We start from the raw sequence: 12994 nt of genomic DNA, 5'->3' as shown, positions 1-12994 counted from the left end.
TTTCCCGAAATAATAAACACATCAGATGAGCTGACATATCTTAAGACCTTTAATATTCAGTCAGGCCTGGACTTTATTTTTTATAAGAGAAGATTATTGACCATACTGTCCTTACTGTGTGCTTGTCAGGCCGTCTACTGTATATGCGATGAGCTGTAGCTGTCCGTCTTCACTTGCAACCTGACACTAGTGGTTACCTCGGCAACAGATGCTGCTTTGTTGTAATCGTGCATCATTCATGAAGATCGGCTCATCAAACAGGTGAGACACTTTCTCTTTTCTTGTTTGTGGTTGCATACATTTAATCTCAAGCTATTTATACGCACTTTTAAGTCATCCACTACTCCACTAGCTTTATGTATCTATTCGTCCAGCACTTTGCTGTTTCAGGTGGAAGACACAAGTGTTTGATGTCATTGTCTTGTGGGATGGAAGACTGTTTGAATTTGGTCTGTGAGCTACTCGGCATACAGGAGGATGAGGAGATTGGCATGGAGATGATATGTTCACTCTACACTAATATCTTCCTCATCTCCACGAATCTAGAGGACGCAAAGAGAGCCGTTTCACAGGTGAATGTGTTACTCAACAGTTTCATAACCTTGTGCAGAAATAAAGATGTCTGACATCACTGTATGATGTGTTCAGGTCAGAGGTGAGAATGAAGGCTCATGTTCAGCCAGAAGCGTTCTGCATGTTCTCTTAGTGATGGAGAGGGAACGTGAGATGAGAGAAGAGGTACTTTTTAAATTGCATTCTCCTTGTTCAGTATATATTCATCATTAAGGGTGAGGCCTTCTTTTGTGTTACATTAAATTGACATAAATGTATTTATTTGTAAGACTCATTTTCGCACACTCGCACAAAGATGCTGGTTTATTTTTGACCCAAGGGTGAAATAGAAACATTTTTAGGGTTAATTTAAACCAACGGTTGGGTTTTGACCCTTTTGAAACCAACCATGGGTTAAAGAAAATCCAGAATTATGTAAATCATTCATTGTTTCTTACAATCTGAGCTTGATTCTCAACCGTACATGAATCTTTTTCGTGATTTTTTTCTGTGAAGTATGTGACCTTGTGTCTTCTGTAGTTGTTTTGGGATCTTCAGATGTTAAAAGCTGGTAGAATCGACCATACGCTCCAGCACAACATAAAATCACTTACAATCAGCTACCGGCCCAAACTACAGGTATTAACTGACGTCATTTTTGATTTTGTAATTGATTGAATATTTATACTGTATATTTGATATATTATAAAAGGTGTAAGTTAGTTTACACAACATATGAACATTAATTTGCAATGTCAAATAAAAATATACTGTCAACATATTTCAGTTATACTATTTAAGTTTTACTCTTCTGATAAACTTTTATTTTGCATTGTGCACGGCAAAAAACATTATTATTCATTGAATTTCTACTTCTTAGTTGCATTTTTATAAAGATTTTAAGTGTTTGCTTACTGAATGTGTGTATATGTGAGCTATTGCTTCTAATTGTTCTTTTAGGAGCAGGACACCGAGCAGTTTAATATCTTGTGTCTTCAGAACAAAGCCAAGAGACTTTACATCAGGTAAACACATAAACGCACTTTTATTCAAACACTCGATATTATTTCTGATCAATTTAAAATATTATCTCCTGCATCCAGGCTTGTTCTTGACGGTGTTTGGACTCTGCTACCGTCTCCTCTCAACCGTGAAGTCATTATGAATCATGGCAGCATGTGTCTCCACGGCGAGGACATCCTGCAACTCCTGCACTATAAATATGACATCATCAAAGAGCGACTGTACCGAGAGATGCTACAGGATGAGTACGGTGAGAGGGAATCATGGGTCACATGGAAATATTCTTAGTATTTTCCATTGAATGTGCTTTTTGTTATTAAAGGCATGGTTTGGTGGGAGTCTATGTCACCATGGCAACAGGTTGAGTGTGTATGTGAACTGGGGGCATCTGTAGAACAAGCCTACAGACAAAGGGACTGGCTCAAAATGTGTTGGCTGCCTGGGGCCCTCCGATGCTACAGGTACACATTTTGACTAATACCTAGACCTGCAAGTCAATTTGCTCGGTTGTAATGTTTCCTCTCAGATGTCTTTAGCCAGTAAGTCTTTTAAACATGCACCACTGACACTCGTGGCTTTATTTCTGATGGATTTGGTAGGAGCTGTTCTTCGGTGGTCCTGCGGGGGTGTTCCGAGAGTCTCAAAAGCAGAGATCAAGCGTGGTCATCTCTACCGAAAGAAGAGGCTTGGACTGCTATCATCTACCTGTCTGAACTGGAGTCTCGTTATCAAGAAGAGAAGGAGTCTCTCAACGCTCTCATTCAAAGGTTGTTGTGAGAATTGGTTGAGAAAAAATGATTGGCCAAGAGCTTTAGCAGGTCAAAGGTCAACAATGTTTAGGCCAGAAATTTACTTAATGCAAGTTGTGATCTATACCATTGCTTACGTGAATTGCTCATTGGTCACAGAGTGGAACGGGAAGCGTTGCGCGTCATATATCTCAGTATGTGTGTCGCTGTACGGAGAGCCGAGAGAGAAAATCAGTCCCGCACTGCGCTGCTGGTCGCCAGACAACACTGGCACAGATGGTAAGTGTTAAAACGTCCGTATTTACATTCCATGACTTATTTTCACTCGAAAGTTTGCAAGCTCAAACTAAACCCACCTTTTGTTCAGGCCCTTTATGAGAGACTCTGTCAGTCAAGAACTCGCTGGGATTTGGCTGCAAGAACATCTAGATCCCACTGGAGAAAAACAACAGAGCAGGACGACAGGAAGCTGTATACAACAGGTACATACACAAACGCACAAGCTCAAGAAGGAAATTCGGTCATCTTTTATTTATTCACCCTACCAAACCTGTATGACTTTCTCTTCTTTGTGGAACGAAAAAGAAGATATTTTGAGAAATGTCTCAGTGTCCATACAATGAAAGTCAATGGGGTCCATTGTTGTTTGGTTACCAGTGTTGTTCTGCAGAAGAAAGTAAGTCATACATGATTGGAATGACATGATTATTAGTAAATAAAATACATTTCATTTTTGGGTGAACTAACTGTTTTACAATGTAAGTCTTTTTCCCATCAGGCTGTGCTGCAGTTGCTGGTTCTGTGTCAAGAGCAGGAAAGGAATCGATTGGTGGAAATCTTGAACAGGGTTTCCAAAAATGGCCTTCAAGGACCGAGAAGCAACAGTTATTACACGTCTTTCCAAATGCTTCTTCAGTCAAACACAAGGACGTGTTATCATTTAACAATTTTGCCATTTCTGGTTTTCATTAAGCATGTTTGTGTGTTGGTGCCTTTAAGACGTGGCAGATGCAGATGACCAGAGCTGTGTGTCCAGACTACATCAAATCAAAGTCTCTCTGCAGGAAGCACATGGCTCTAATACTGCACCGCTGGCCCCAGGGTGTTCTGGGATAGATGTGTCATGGGGCGAATGTGCAGTGCATTTGCTGACCCAGCTTACACAAGCACATGAAGATGAGACCTGGACCGTTTTATGCTCACTGCTAGATCTGGTGAATCTCAAAAACATGAATTTAATCATTTACGTTTATGTTCGTGCATTTGGCAAATGTATTTTGTCCATGCAGTCCATATGTTTCAGTTTGTTTTCTTTGGGATGCTCAGCCAAATGAGCTACAGGAATACTGCATACGTATATAAAGTCATTTATTTAATGCATAAAAGAGTTGGACTACACCGTTTTACCATTTCACTCTTATTATGTGTATGAATAAATATCTCCTCTCTTCCTAGGAACTTGGGGGTCTTCTCAGTCTACTACACGAATATGAGACAGAGCTACACAGACCCGCGTTCACCAACCTGCGGGATGTTTTACAGTCACGTGCACCCACGCGATCCATCACCAAGCCAAACGCGGTAAGATTACAAAACTAGCGAAAGAACAGAATCTGGAATACGTTTTTTGCCAAAGAGTGAATGTGTCTAATGTCTCTTTAAGGAGACTGAGCGAGCTGAATATCTCCAGGCAGGATCACTTGACCCTGAAAAACAAGAAATCTGTACTGGTATATGCCAAACAAGCCTTTTTAATGCTTGCCTTATGCCTTCTTCAAACATGTCAGTCTATTGTCATTTATTTTAATAATGTATAATTTAGTGTATAGTTCTATAATAATTTAGTAACATTCATAATATAATATAAAAAAATTGTTATGAAGTATTTCTGTGTTTTCAGGATGTGGCATGGCTTTAGATCCCGAAGACCCGCCATATTTGGAGATTCTGTGTGTTAGAGACCCTAGAGATGAGGCGGGCGTGATGGAGATGAGGAATGGAGAAAGAGCGACAAGAGAGAGCGTCCTTGAGAGCAGAGAAAACAATGAGGAGATTTTGGTAGAGAAACAGAACTCTCTGATCGCATTGGCCTGGTGCAAACCAGCGCATGGACATGAGCGGACTCAGGTACACTTATTTTGTCTAAGGGATTGTCATCCAAAAATGTGTTATTATTTATTCACCTTTATGTCGTTGAACTCCCTGATGCCTTTCTTTGATCTTTGGAACCAAAATTGGTGTTTTGTGTTGGGTTTGAAAGTGAAATCTCCTTACAGGTTTGTGGAATGATAAAAAAACATAAAAACCATTATATTTGATGAGGTTTTTAACCTGTGGTATTTCACAGAAACATATGCTTACGGTCAAGTCTGATTGTTGCCATAAAAAACAAGATGGGGCCATGTACACTTTTGAACAATTCCATTTTTGTTCCTAAAGACAACCTATAATGTTGCACAAGATGGTGCCGGTGAGCTTCTGCGACCCCATAGTCGGCATGCTAATCTACGGTCCCTTCAACTATCAGTCTGCTAACACTTCCATTTAAAAAAACAAAAGCTGTTTCTATACATCAAATCAGGCCGCAGTGAAGAAACGCAAGCCACGGCCACTATTTTTATTTTTTTATTTACTCAGTTGTAATGAGATCCATAGAAGGGAAGGAAGGAGGCGGGAACCGGCGAACATTTAAACAATAAAACTTTGCTTGCACTTATCACTCACGCCAGCGGCCCCGCCTCATGGCTCTCGTACCGCCTTCCTCACCACATCAGTAATGCGTCAAAACACGTCAAACGATCGCAGCTATCGGTTCATGGGGACTTTAAAATTAACGGATCATTTTTACATTAAGAGTTTCATATACTGTACACCCCATTTGCATGTGAAAATTATGACACACATTTTTCATAAAAAGAAAAGAATACGTTTCAATATACCGTAAAATTACAGTTTTCCCTGTTAAAATACGGTTTTAATGTTTTCTTGTAAATTTGAAGTCTTTTTATTTATTTAATATTTTTTCTGTGCTTAAAGACAATCCTGTAAAAAAATCTGTCAGCTGGCACGTCAAAAATATACCGAAAAAAGAAATAAAAAAATCTGTAAATGGACACGTTTTCGTCTTTTTCTGTAATTTCTATGGGTTTGACCGTATTTCTAAAATGCTTGTAAAAGAAAGTAACAGTAAAATCACAGGTTTACAGTGTACAGTGTAAAAATTGTCTTCCAGAAAGTGACCTCAGCTGTACAAGAAGTGAACCCAGACACTAGAATACAGCACGAGATATCTGCGAACACAGTTCAGAACGGTGTAAATATTCCCAACACAACTCCACATGAAGTGAACACATTTACACACCTGGAAAACAAAAGCCCCGTCTCACTCCAACCAAGAGCCGAAGAAACACAGACAGAGATTCAGACTCAAGCCACACAAGACCACCCAGCGTTCGTTGCTGTAAGAATCTTACATTAATAATATATTGAAACCCGACAAACTCTTGTGCTACTCAAGCATTCTCTTTCTCGTGGATGCTTGTTTCAACCAGGATGAAAACCAGAAGGAAGATGTCGGAGATCAACAGCACACGATCCAACCCCTCACTGACCATCAACCCATCACAACACAATCCACTGACACAACAGACACCAGCACGCTGCCAGCAAGCACACAGTCCACAGATCAGGAAAAGACACACACATTTGATGCCCGTGAGATGGAGACGTCACAGCAGCAGGAGCAGAGGAGGAAGGAGGAGACGCATGAGAGAGGAGGTGAAGATCAGCAGCTGCAGCGGGAGGCCACCATGCGTTGTCTGGTGAACATCCAGAGGAGAGCAGAGAGACGCTGGCAACGTGACCGAGACAGACAACTACTGAGAGTCAGTACACCAATCCACACAAAACATTTAAATCGCTAAACCTTTGTATAAAAATGTTACTCCTGCATTGTTAGTGAAATGTTTAAGACATTCAGATATAATAACTTGACAGAAATGTTAACGTAACGTTCTTACAACATATTTGTGTTAGCTTGGATGTTGTAAATTGCAAAATGACTATTTGTGACTGTTTCTTATCAGGTTCAGGAGCGACTGGCAATCGTGCAGAGTCGGAAGGCCGATGAGGATCTGTTGGGTCTGACGCATCTAGCCGACACACTACGACAGGTACGGATCATTTTTTAAATGTTTTTCTAGACCTTACAAATCCTAAAATAGGTAGTTTTTTCTTTTGTTACAAATCTACATGACGGAATGTTCTAGGAGGACGAGCAACAACAGAAAACGTTAGTAAGAGAGAAACTCGAGCAGATGAGGAGAGAGCGCTCGTGCATTCTTCAGACCAGACGAGAGAGGTAACGTACAATCTCAAACATGTTACGGGTCATTCCCACGAAACCACTGAAACATCATTTTAATTTGAGAACATCTTATTCGGTAACACAAAAACATGATCATCAATCATTTGAAAAAGGAAAACTTTAACATAGAAATTTATTTTATAATTGAATTGCTTTTCTGCTCAAATTCTCATCACCCTAACATGTCCCGACTTCTATATGTGTAGACTTGTAGATATGTTGTAATTTAAAAATAATCAATTTAAAACTTTCAGGAAAAAAACAATTGGATGTATACTAGATGTTCTCAAATGACACAATGTATGTATAATAAAAATGAAGAAGTATCCATAACTGGCATTCTCAACCTCAACATTTTTAAAGGACTGTTTACACACACAAATATATGTACATTAAGTTTGATTTTATGTGAAGAAACACATCTACCATTACTCAAACGGCTACCAGGTTAACATATTATTGCATATTTTCCTAGTTAAAAGCTTAATATTCTCTTTTCATGCTGTGTGCATTCTCAAGGTAGTTTTTCATATTTAAAAAGATATACATGTATAATCCATTAAAATATACTTCATTAATATCTTATGTATGATTAATACAAATTTGCTTAGGCATCATGGCTTCGATATTGTTTAGCAAAACATGCAATAGGTTTGACGGTTTTCAACGTATTAACTGGTTCCGAGAATTTTAAAAGCCTACTTTTGTAAAACAAATCAAATAAGTGTTCAACTCTGTTGAATTTCATACCTTGTTTTTAATAAATAAAAAGGAAATTTGCGAGTGTTTTTAAGAAAATCATGTTTGACATCTTGAAACCAAGATTTCGTGAGAATCACCCATACTGATCCATTCCCAAAACCTCCCATCATTTACCACCACAACTTTCTTGACCAGAGGCTTCACTTAAGGAACTAAAATTAGTACCGTACCAGAAGTTCTGTCATTTCTATTTCAAGTTATACGATAAGTAATAGACTCCTTTAATGGTTTTGCTCTGTCCTTATTTGAAAATATGATATGGTTTCATTAGTTTCTTTAAGAGAACAAGAATATAAGATAAGCTCTTTGTTTTGGGTTTACAGAAACACCACTGGCTTTAAAGAGCTCATCGCACCCACTGCGCAACGCATGGCAGAAACCGAAGAAAGCCATTAATGCTCGTGCTGCCACATACACCAAAGAGCACACTACAATCATTCATCAACTTTATTCATGTTTGAGCACGAAAGTAACTGTGATTTAATAATAGCAACTTTTATAGGCAATGTGTTTCCTTGTTGCCCCACATCGATCGATAGTAGTGCTTACAATGCATGCACACATTGGCTGTTGACCATGTTGAGAATGTTGTGTTTCTTTGGCAAAACTAGAGGAAATGCATGAATTTGTATGTTTATTGCGTAACATGAGCACGGTAAAACATTAACATCTTGATTATTTTCAACCTTTATTTAATCAATCACACTTTTTCGATAAAAGCGTGTTCACTGTTGCCCACGTGCGACCGTGATTCACTTTTAAGTCTCCCATCGAAAATAAACCGGTATTATATTATAGATTTCTTACATAACAGCGCAGGATGACTGGCGAGCATATAATGAAACACAACTGAATATTTTATTAAACTTCAGGAAACTCCACATTATCTCAGTCTCTTAACAGATTTGTGCGTGCGTTACTTGTAACTTAAACAACAAAGTCTGACTCTCCACCAACATCAACGTTTATATATTCGGAGAGCATATATACTGTGAAAGTCTACAATGGAAACGATAGTGATGATTAAATTACTTTGCTTCGTCTTTTGTTATGCTTAAAGTCTGTTCTTTGTGTGTTTGTTTATGTGAAAAGTTGTAGACTGCAGGTTAATGATGTCAGTGCATGTGTGTTATCATTAAAGTCTTACTATTGTGTGTGTGTGTGTATGTGTTCGGTTCACTACATGGTGTGAAGAATGATTGACGGGGAGGGGGGATCTGTCCAACAACAGGGGATCTTAATACTCCCCAAACCAATTCGCAAAGAATTCGGGGACTACTGGTGGGCGCACTGCACCCCCGGTCCATGTGGACCGCCCTCCTCGTCGGAGCTGTCGTTGTAAGCTTCACGGCGTTGACCGCCAGACGACCCCTGACTGATATCAAAGTCCTGCAAATCCACCTCTTCGGCATCAGCTGATATGACAGGAACTTCTGAACGTGACGGCAACAGATCCTCCAACTCCTGCGTGAAGACACATTTAAACAATACTAAGTGTACTTTAGCCAATGACAACATCTCAGTTCAGTATTTATCTTAAAAACATTTCTGCTTTGTGAGAATAACTGCACTTTAGTACAGTATCAGTCAGGGAAATCCCAGAATGCATTGCAACACGCCCAAAAAAATTATTATTTAAAATAAAACCATTCAATTCGTTATTTATCAAAATTTTAAACGGAGCAACTGCATGCGTTCAGAAAACGTACTGTTAGTTTCTCTGTGCTTATCCAGCTGTTGTCTGGAAACTGCACGTCAAACTTGATGTACAGATCTCCCTTCTCAAACGGGTTTCTGTACTGAGGCATTCCTTCCCCCCGGACGACCCTCATGGAACCTGACAACACAACGGTATCATCACAACACTTCATAGAAAAAACAACCCACATTTACTTACAGTTTGACTCACCTGGCTCTATGACTTTTCCAGGAGGATTTTTGATGACAAGATGTCGTCCGTCGAGGTGCGTGAGCATGAACTGAAATCCACAGAGTGCCTCCACAAGACCAATCCTGTGGGATATGTGGAGGTCGCTGCCATCCCGACGGAACTCCTGTGCAACACGAGGACAACACGTGACGCTGATTTGCTTACAGCATTTCCAATTGTTAAGTACTGATCTAATTTTGCCAGGCTTTGGCTTTCAACAAATAGGTTTGACTTGTTGGGAGGATCTAGATAGCCCGTGCTGGTACATATCGTAACTGCACCATAATCCCAAAAATGTCCTGAACTAAGCACTCATGAGCAAAGACGACAAAATTTCGAACTCATTTCTCTGTGTGGTTCTATCTGAAGTGGACTTTAATCTCTTATGTGTCCATTTAAGATTCAATTCCAGCTCCTGAACTGTCGCACCTCCTGTGACTGGTTTCTTGAAAGAGTTTATTATAGCATTAACCAAACCTGCCTTCCTAACAAAGTAGACTGATAAAACCCCGCTAAATCTTGACTTCGAAAATAACCCCCCCCCCCATCAAAGAACGATTTTAGCCCATTTTTGTAACCAATGAATGACTTATGGACGCGTCTGTTCAGCAACCTCACGTTGTCTCACCTCATGCTCCTTCTCCTGCAGGACCAATATAATATCTCCAGGTTCCGTGTTGGGCGACTGATCTGCCTCTCCACTAAATGTGATCTTTTGTCCGTGTCTCATGCCTTTATCCACGTGCACCTCCAAGACCTTCACCTCTTTAGACACTTTCCGGCCGTCGCACTCTTTGCAGCGGTCTTTCTCACTGATCACCTCCCCTGCAAACAGGAACCGCAGTCAAAACGTCGACAAAATACTTAAAACCAACTCGATAGAAGAACAACAGGTAGTGTTGAATATATACCCTCTCCATTGCAGTCAGTGCACACAGACTGCATCTGCTGAACCATGCCAGGGGCCAACTGTCTGATCAAGATCCGCATGCCACGACCCCTACATGTGGCACACTTCTGCACCGCTCCCGTTTTACCTCCTTGACTGAGAATGTGAAACAGACAATAAGAGGCATTTTGACAAAAATCTACAGCAGCTGAATACTTTCATAGCCCTGAAAACATGAAATACTCACCCATTGCAGGCACTACATAGTACATTCTTGCTGAGCTGTAGTTTGGTAGTTTTTCCGTTGTATACGTCTTCCAAAGACACTCTATAAGTGTAAAAAAGGTAGAAAGTAAGGTAGGGAATACTTTTTTTTTTAAATCAATTACTCACCATCATGTCATTCCAAACCTGATATTTTGAAGAAAGTTGGTACCCAATTGACTTCCATTATATGGACACAAAACCACCGGGACATTTCTCAAAATTTCTTCTGTTGTGTTCCACAGATGAAAGAATGAATTTGAAACGACCCATAAAATAGGGTGAGTGATTGAAAGAAATGGTCAAATCTTTAAAACATCATCACCCTACATGTAAAATAGGTCAGACACAGAACAGTCATCCGATTTAACCTGATTCTTTGTGCATGAAAAGAAGAAGGTCTTGTTTTAAGCATCACTCACTTTAGCGGGTGTATCATGTCCTCTCCTTTCCGTCTGGCCCCATTTCTGCTCCTGCTGCTCTGGCCTCCCATGAAGCCGAACAGACCTCCACCAAAGATGTGAGAGAAGATATCCTCCATCCCGGCTCCGCCACCACCGCCCTCGCGCAAGCCCTGCTCTCCATACCGGTCGTATAGCTCCTTCTTCTCCGGGTTCGTCAAAACCTCATACGCGAAACTGATCTCCTTAAACTAACAATCATATCGCATGGCCACGGTCAAATTTTTTATTATGGCAACATTTATAAGTCTATTGAAGGAGTCGTATCATTTAAAACGCTCTCGCAATACAAAATATAAAAATCTATTTTATTTATAAAGCGCTTTTCACAATGTGCATTGTTCCAAAGCAGCTTTACAGGGGAAAATAAGAAAAATCGAAAAACACACTACATGGTGTTTATATATAATATAAAATATCTAATGTCAGCAGACTCCTGGTGGTTTATTTAGCATATTTTGCATTAAGTGAATGCTTGGCTGAAAAGATGCATCTTGGACGAGCATGTCTGATCCTCTGGAATAGCTTCGGGAAGGTTATTCCAGAGTTCAGGTGCTACGTATGAGAAAGCTCGACCCTCTTTTGTGGATTTAGTTAATTTAGGTGTTATCAAAAAAAAAGAGTTTTGTAAACATCCTGCGAAGTGAAAACGTCCTTCAAACTGTTTTTGATATCAGAAGACAACTAAAATCAATACGTCCTTACCTTGTCACCTGCATTAGGGTTCTTATCAGGGTGGTATTCTTTTGCCAACTTCCGGTATGCCTGAAAATAAAATCACAAAAAAAGGACGAATCAATTTTTTTACATTGGTAATTGTTTGGTAACTTGTATCCTTGTAAATCCTCAAAATCAGTTTTGTAATCTATTGATAATATGATAATAAGCTGCATCTTCAGTGCTAAAGGGAAGTGAAACATTTTTAATTTAATAGTAGGGTGACAGAATTTTGATATAACAACAAACGAAGCCAACATGACCACCCTGATGATTTATGTATCAATGCTAAACAGTTCACCGACAAACAAAGGGGCTTTGGACAATAACATGTGGGTGTACGCATCTAAAATAGCCTAAAATGGGACGGAGATAATAAAGAACCGCACGAAACCAACACTGCACATCAGATACGGACTCAAATTCAGCAAAGCATCAGGTAAGACAGCTCTTCCGTTCCCGTTAAAGTTAGCCATTAATGTTGCTGAACTGCATGAGGAAGAACCTTCAGCTGTCTTTAGCGCCTGGCAGCTAAATGCTCTCAAAACAAAGCCATTGCGTAAACATCGTTGACGCTTAACTTGTACGTACACAGATAGCACGCGAACGACATATCGGCTAAGATCCGTACGAATCTCGTCCTCCATAAAAACAGTCCATCATCATCAACACAAGGCCGCGCTAGAGGATCTGAGCAGCACGCATGCTGCAAAACACGCAGCATCCCAGGTCACGCGCACCGCTGATTTCTGGAAGATACGACGCTATAGACCGAAGGGAGCGTTTGTACCTTTTTCAGCTCGTTTTCGGTGGCCGACGGAGACACTCCGAGGATGTCGTACAGTTTTGTGTCTGCGACGTTCGCCATGTCTGCAGACCGGTGCGGCAGCTGCGCGAGGAGGAGCGGAGAGAGAGCGGAAAGCCGGGTGCGATACGTCACGTGCGCGCCGCCGCGGCTGAGCGATGCGCGAGCTCGCCCCTGCGCCACTTTGACAAAACGTTTTAATTTGTGTTGGTGTTTTTGAATATGGTATCGTTTAATAGATATTTTTTACCATTTGATTAAAAGTAGACAAAAAGAACGACCTGAGATGATGAAAATAAAGCACGCATGGAGTGTTCTACACTAGGTTGATGTATACTACATTTTGTCTGTAGTATTAACTTGATAAACTGTAGGAATTAGTATAGTACGCTTGTACTAAGGTTCAGGTTTTTAACATCTTGAGCGATAAATTAAAAGGCATTGCCTCACTTTATTTATGAGTGAATTATTTTCTC

At 40.1% G+C, this 12994-nt stretch overlaps 2 protein-coding genes across 2 annotated transcripts; one reads left to right on the top strand and one right to left on the bottom strand.

The window, feature by feature from the left end:
- The first annotated feature begins 4051 nt into the window (after positions 1-4051).
- LOC306899822 (uncharacterized protein) lies at positions 4052-8606 on the top strand. The gene is made up of 7 exons (XM_079466341.1): positions 4052-4106; positions 4225-4451; positions 5557-5784; positions 5876-6208; positions 6410-6496; positions 6593-6684; positions 7776-8606. Exons 2-7 carry the CDS (start codon positions 4233-4235, stop codon positions 7846-7848), a joined length of 1032 nt encoding a protein of 343 aa, XP_079322467.1. The 5' UTR covers positions 4052-4106; positions 4225-4232; the 3' UTR covers positions 7849-8606.
- Positions 7820-12824, bottom strand: dnaja2b (DnaJ heat shock protein family (Hsp40) member A2b). Its single transcript, XM_079466339.1, has 9 exons — positions 12504-12824; positions 11702-11761; positions 10958-11187; positions 10519-10599; positions 10294-10427; positions 10011-10207; positions 9362-9506; positions 9162-9289; positions 7820-8916 (listed from the first exon to the last, which is right to left on the bottom strand). Exons 1-9 carry the CDS (start codon positions 12579-12581, stop codon positions 8728-8730), a joined length of 1242 nt encoding a protein of 413 aa, XP_079322465.1. The 5' UTR covers positions 12582-12824; the 3' UTR covers positions 7820-8727.
- Between the last annotated feature and the right edge of the window lie 170 nt (positions 12825-12994).

Source organism: Barbatula barbatula, assembly GCF_947034865.1.
Source record: "Barbatula barbatula genome assembly, chromosome: 10".
Taxonomy (NCBI): Eukaryota; Metazoa; Chordata; class Actinopteri; order Cypriniformes; family Nemacheilidae; genus Barbatula; species Barbatula barbatula.
This window is presented reverse-complemented; position numbering and strand designations above follow the sequence as displayed.